Genomic DNA, 7,083 nt, shown 5'->3' on the forward strand with positions numbered 1-7,083 from the left:
GAAGAAGGACGAGACGCGGGCGGAGGTGGAGCCGGCGCTCTCCGTGGCTTCGTCCGGCATCGTGGCGGGAGTCCCCCGTGGGGCGGGGGAGGCAGCGGGGGTGCCGGCTCCTCCGCGGCTGGGTCCTCGGCTCCGCGGCCCGCCGCTGCCCCGCAGYCGCCGCCTTGCTCTGCCTAGCCCCGTGGATGCTCTCCTGGTATAAAAGGTTTTTTTTCCGGAGTAATCATTTCAGATCGCGGTTTGCCATCATTTCCTGCAAGCTAGGAGGGGAGGGGGGAGGGGGAGGAGGGGAAGGGAATGGAGAGGGAAAAAAAAAAGAAAAAAGCAACCCCGCAGCCCATCGGAGGCGCCAGATTCTGCGCGAAAACGATAATAACGAAATAAAAATGTCATGCAAGTTAAACGTTTTACAAGTGAGGGGAAATTCTCCGATTGGCGGCGCGGCGCGGCAAATGGGATTTCCGCACGGGGAGAGCAGGGCGACGGCTCGCGAGGAGCTGGGGAGGGCTGGGGCCGGGCGGGGTGTGTGTGTGTGCGTGTGCGCGCGCGGGGTGCGCGGGGTGCGCGTGTGCGCGTGTGCGCGCCCGCCCGCCCGCCGCCGCGGGGCTGCCGCTCACGAGCTCCTGATTTAGGTCAATTAGGGAGCAAATGCCGGCGCGGGGGGAGCGGGAGCGCCCGGCCCCAGCTCACTGGCCACGGCCGGGGCGGGGGCTTGGCCACCACCAGTCCCGGCCCTCCCATTGGCTGCGGCGGGCTCAGCGGGCAGCCCAGCCAGCCAATCGGCGTCCCGGACACCGCGCTTATAGTAATATCATTAATAATAATCTTTCCCCCCCACCCCCTCCCTCGGAGCGCCGCCGTACGCTCCCCGCAGCGGTGGCGGCGGCGCCGCTTTTATGTTTAAGACGGCGACGACGGACGGAGGAGATCTGCCCTCCGCGGCCCGGAGGGCGCCCACCGGGCCCGGCTCTCCTCGCCCCGCACGGACCCCCCTGCCGCGGGCTCCCGGCGGAGCGGTGAGGATCCCCCCCTTCCCTGCTTTGCACCCTCGGGTTGGAGCATCTGCACCGGGACGGGGGGGATCTCCCTGCCCTCCGCCTGCCCGGTGSCCCCAGTGTCTGCGCCTGCCGCTCCGCGGCCGCGCACTGCCCCGCTGGCGGCGGGGGTCTACCTGGCACGGGGACCCTCGTCTGCAGGGTCTTCCGCGGCCGCGTTGCTCTTCATAGCCTAGCTGGTGCCATTTAACCTTTTCATTTATATATATATATGCATACTATACACACGCACACAGACATATATACAATTTATTTATAAAAAGCCCCAGCTCCGTCGCCCCGTCTCCGCAGCCCACGTTGCGGCCGCCCCGGACTGGAGGCGGATGCGCGGCGCTGCCCGCTCTAGCAGAAAACCCATCGCTCCGGGGGTTTACGCTCCACAGTCCGGCTTTTTTTATTAGTGTTTTTGTTGTAACTCCACTTCATGGAAAGCTGCAAAGCCACCCTCCCGTGTGTGTCCCCTTTTCCCGGCCCTTCTGATGCGTCCGGCTCGGGAGCGGGACTCACAGCAAACCCGCACACCTGCCCCTCACTGGAGGGCGCCGAGGCAGGAGCGTGGTCCTCTGCCTTTTTCCTTTGGACCAGGTGAGCCAAGTTTGCAGAGGAACCGACCGATCCAGAGCGCACGTCGGAGATCCGGGACGGTTTGGGTGAGTACGCCGATGTTCTCAGAGATCCCCATTCAAATCACTCGTCTGCTTTTGCGTGCGCTGGTTGAACGGGTTAGAAACTCGGGTCGCCTTGCACGACCCCTTGCCCTTGGACAGATGCGATGCTCACCTGCAAGACAACTGCCTTCTCCTTGCTGTCCTCTTCCTCCTCTACCGGGATATTCCTGCTTGGCCCCGGCTTGCAATATTTCTGGCCAAGCAAGCCTTCCCCAAGCCCCGCCTCCCCCGCCGCTTGTGAATTTGGGGCACTGGTGTGGCCGTTCCCTGCCCGGCAGAAGCGTTTGAGACGTTCCCGCTCCGGGCGGGCAGCGGGAGGCGGCGGGGTTTGAACCCGCCCCCCGGGACTTCCTGCAGCACGGAGAGGTCTCGTTGCCTTTCCCGGCGTGAGGGTGGGGTCAGGGCCTATTTAGGGGGAAAAAAAAGGAATATTCCCATTTCTATGAAGCCCCAGAAAAATGCAAATACCAGAGCTCTGAAACGAACCCTCAAAAAGCAAGAATGTGCAGGAGTACGTTTGAGTTTCCGTCCTATCTGGGGAAAGACCGAGGAGGATTCTGGTGAACTGTAAACAGGGAGAAAGTGCATTCATCACTTCTGGGATAGGAGCGATGCTAACTTACATTTCTTTCATGCTCTGCGCATCTTGGTGTGTGTTGATAGATAGGAAATATGCGTCCGACCGATGTGTGCTAAAAAAGCATCTGCTCTGTTTCATTGGCAGACTTAGGAAATATATGCGTGCTTTCCAGAACAAATGATGAAAATGTGGACCCTGCTTACTTCGACAGTTTTTATATACAATGTGCAAACAATATGTATGTAGCCTGTTCCCATATTTTATGAAGTGTTCCTACAGCGTCGTCGTGTAACTTACATATAGAATATTCTATATGGAAAGCAAATTTTTGCTTTCCATATAGAAACAGTGTAACAAATGTCCAGTAATTTCTCTCTCGTTTTTTTCTCCATATTTCTCTAATATGGTATATAATTGTCTAGTGTGCTGATCTATGTACATGAAAGTCAAATGYACACAGATACATCTTGAAACACGTGATGAGTAAGAATACAATTCTGTATCTGAAAATACAACATTTGTACATATATGTGTGTGTGTATGGAGTATTTTCACGCTTGCAAATATATACATGCAACTTTCACATAGATATAGTAACACGACTACAAACCCTTTATACTGCTTGTGCGTGTTATGGGGATGAAAACATCATTTCTTGTGCTTTACACAGAGGTGGGTGGCTGCAGTGAAATCTCCAGGAGAAAGGACTGGCCTTTGCTGGAGGTTTGACTGTAGCCACCCAGCTCTGCGCAGAGCGTAATAAACGGTATTTTCACAGATTTATTGTCAGAAAGAAACGGCGGGGCCGCGCCGGGTTTGTGCCCTGCCTTGCGCGGCCGCCGGGCGGCCCAGGGGACAGACCTGTGCTCGCGGGTGCTCGCCCTCGTTTACCCGCTGTGCCCCCTGCCCGGGGGGCTCGGGGGCCGTTCCCACCGCGGGGGCTCTGCCATCGCCGGCACCCCGCCGCCAGGCACCCGGCCCGGCGGGCGAGGGGCTGCCGCCGTCGGGGGGACCGGCGGCGGCCGGGGCCGAGGCAGGACATGGCCCCTCTCTGCGCCCATCGCCTTCTCCCCGACAGCTGTCGCTTTCTTTGCGGCGACGAACTTTTTTTGCAGAGGGATATAGCTAAGAGTGGAGAGTTTTTCACGGGGCAGCGAGCTCCTGCCTTCCTCTGGCCGGTTAGAAATGATTTCCCAGAGTTTTAGGTTAATTCTGGCGGGTTTACGATCAAGTTTAGACTACAGGCTGTGTGTCACGTATTTCCTCATTACTGGTTCTCTTTTATTCTCAGATACATTTTCCTTAAACAGTCTCAGGAGAGCTACAGGACCAACGCGCCTGCCCGTGGGTTACTGCTGAGGTTGCGGCCTGCGGATCCTGGAGTAGCGCTGCCAAAACAGGGTCTGTTGCGGGGTAGCCCCGGTTAAGCAGCCCCAGTCCATGCCCACGGCTGGCGTGAGATGCCCCGCAGGGAGGGAGCCTGGCGGGGCAGCTACCGGCCCCACTGACTGCCCCGGTAGCGTCTCCGACGGCCCTGAGCTTCGGCAGCGTTTGCTCGACGTGCGCGTCGTTGCACGGCCGCCGTGAAACGGGGATCGGGGATGCGGGGCCGGGCTCAGGAGGGAAGCAGGGCTGCGCTCTGGGGCTGAGTCTCCTGAAGGCGTGTGTGCGTGTGTGCGTGTGTGTGTGTGAGACAAGTGGCTCCGCCGAGGGCAGCGCCTTGCGACGCCGGCCCGGCCGCTCCGGCCGACGCCCCCTGCAAGGGCTGGGGTGAGCCTGCCTGCAATATGAATGCAATTACCCTGCTTTTGTTTGATGTCTCCTCTTCCTCTCCCCCCCACCAGCGCTGCCTCGATATGTCGTAAAATCGAGGCGAAATGAAAGACAGGCGCTAGCGCTCGCTACCTAACCTCTGATCCACTCTGCTTTTAAAGAACCGCGCGGTATGTTTGGAGCCCGGGTCTTTGCAGGAGGCGTTTAACCTCCCAGCGTTGCGAGCAGCCGCGGCTTTCTGGGAAGGGGAATCACCTCGCCCTTCCCCATGCCAAAAAAGTGGCGTTAAATTGATCGCTCAGTTCCTATCACTGTCCTAGTAGATCAGACGCCAGCACTGCGGGTAAGGAAATTCTTGGCCAGCATCTGCCTTTGGTTGCTGTGCATATATATACGCACACACACACATATGGATATACATACACACACACACACACACACACACACACACATAAATAAAAAGTAGCGTTTCAGCCAGTTTCGGCTTGACTATAAAAATAAAAGAAACAAGGGACCACCTTCGCGTCTTCAGTAAACTGACGGGAGCCGAGAAAATGGGAAAGAACACACTCGGAGGCGGCGCTTTTGGGGTCCCAAACTTCTTTAAAAGAGCAGAAGTAGTGGTGAAGAGGTTTGGAAACCTGCTTAGAAAAGAAAAAAAATGTTACTCGGCCTCTGCATGAAACATCCTCCTCTTCCTCCTCATTCCAGTGAGTGCTGGGAGGAAAAGGGGCTCGCTCAGCTCCTCTCCCTGCGGGCAGTTCCGTACGCACCTCTTGGGGGCACCACTTTTGGGGTGGTGTTTCGGGCGGGCAACACGCCACGATCCAGACCAGAGCGAGCCTCCCTGTAACCGCGGGTGGGAAAACAGCCGCTGCCCGTGGCTGTCCCCAGCCCCAGGAGGTCTCTCCCAACTTTCAGAAACCCCTCGGGGCTCCGGAGCCTGCACGCCCACAGCCACAACGTCTCCAGGCCCCGAGGGAGYAGGGAGTGCTGGACCTGAGACCTGCTGGGACCACCAGCGCGCCCCGGCGCCCGCCGGCCCCGAGCCGCCTCTCAGCACCGCGCCCCCCCCACGGCTCGGCATTGCCGCTGCCCCCCTGCATCAGCCGCGCTGCGGGCTGCAACATGCCCGGGGAATATTCCCGGGCTGGAATGTGCCCGGGAAGATCTCAGCTGTGTCCACAGCACTGCCAGTGACTCCTCAGGTGGTAACACACCTCCCCGCCTTCTGTCCCTTATCGACACCTGCAGCTACCTCAGAGCGTGTTTCAGGGACTTTATCCCAAAACACTTCAAATGGCGGTTAAATAATGTGTTGCGCTGAAATGCAGCAATACTTTGCTGTTTTCTTCTCTTAATTTGGAATCCATTTAAGGCGTCCCTGAAGATGCAGAAACAGAGAAACTAATAGATACGGGATTGTTCAGTAAACTATTAACTCTGTAAAACCAGTCTTATTGAATTCTTCATTGTCAATAATATTGGCAGAGAACTTTTCCCCTTTCAAGAATGCTGCACAAACCAGTGCTGATCCCTATGAATGTGCTCATTATTCACAGATAATCACTGAGTAGTTTGGATGGAAACTTTCTGTAGCTTGTAGAAAGTCCTAACTGTCCACGTTGCCTATTTGTTGTTTCTTATACATGGCATGCAAGCGGGAAAACGAATCACCTAAGCGTCATTTCCTTGGTAATGAGTGAAATTTATCCGAAGGACAAAATTAATGATAAAACAGGGGAATATCTTTGAGTATATGAATAAATTAATGAAGAAAGCACTTTGAGAGTGACTTGGGGGATAAATATTCACATGTGCTAAAATTCCAGAATCTTTTCAGAAATATTTATTCATTCTTTGACTGGAGGTGGGAAAAAAGAAAACACATAATCAGCGAATATGTGATAACTTAAAAAAAAAAAAAGTAGCCCCTTCTGAATAGAACAAACAATTTAATTATAATGCAGCCCTGTCTTAAAGTGGCTTTTCCATAAAGATATTTGGCATTGATTTCAGTATACAATTTTAACGTGACTTTTTTTTTTTTTTTTTGGTATGTACAGTGAGAGAATGCATGGTTTTATTGGTGCTGGTTAGGGTCAGCCACAGGAGAATTACAGAGGTCATGTGAAATAGGTGCCAATAAAGCTTTTATTATTGTTATACAGACAAAAGAGCATTATGGAAAGAGATCCTTACCAGACCTAACCACGGATATTTTGTTCTGTTAACAATCAAGTTGGAAAATAGAGACACAGTAAAAAGTGACTTTTCAGAGCTATTGAACATGAACCTAATATCCATACAAGTTTTGGAAGTGTTTTTCATCAGAAAACGAAGGTCTCTTGGAATGAAACACAAAAAATGTAGGGAGAAACAAAAATATTGCAGTGTCAGAACTTGACATTTTCAGAATACACCTGTTTTTATTTTGAAATCACCTTTAAATTTGATTTTGTGTTATGTAATATAAAAATGTCAAACAAAATATTTTTTTAATTGACAAGGTAAATTTTTCTTCTGATTTGTATTTACCTACAGAATTGGATCTGAAGATTTTTTGCAAAAGCTTGAAGTTCAGTATTCTAAAATAAATTTAGAGAAAATGCTCTTCTCTTTCCTTCATCCATTCTCGAATGATTTTGGCGGAGCATTAAAGCACTGTCAAAGATTGTAATGAACTTGCCAATGTGTTGATACACTGGATTCTTAGATCAAACTTCAGAAACAGTTGAAGCTTAATGATCTCAGTAAAAACTCCTACCTTCTTAAATCTGATTGACTCAGGAGTTTTAGATTAATTCCAGGACAGAGCCAAGTTCAACCAAAGAAAGCATTAGAAACTGTACAGTACAAAACAACCTTTGTATTTTTACACTTGTGTTAAAGGAAAATTGATGCAAAGATCAAAGTTGGCCCCAAAATACCACCAACACAGAGTTAAAAATTATACTAGCTTTTGCACTTTGATAATAAAATGATTCAAACTGTATATGTTCTAAGG

General features: G+C 52.3%; 1 protein-coding gene across 1 annotated transcript in view; it reads right to left on the minus strand.

Annotated features, from left to right (window-relative positions):
• Positions 1–60, minus strand: part of LOC112974584 (homeobox protein HMX1-like) — a 2,587-nt gene extending 2,527 nt beyond the window's left edge. Inside the window, exon 1 of the mRNA XM_026083705.1 lies at positions 2–60. Within this exon, the coding sequence (XP_025939490.1) occupies positions 2–60 (59 nt within the window). The remainder of the gene's footprint in view (position 1) is intronic.
• Positions 61–7,083: the final 7,023 nt, after the last annotated feature.

The sequence above is a fragment of the Apteryx rowi genome, unplaced genomic scaffold (genome assembly GCF_003343035.1).
Source record: "Apteryx rowi isolate R43461 unplaced genomic scaffold, aptRow1 scaffold_611, whole genome shotgun sequence".
NCBI lineage: Eukaryota > Metazoa > Chordata > Aves > Apterygiformes > Apterygidae > Apteryx > Apteryx rowi.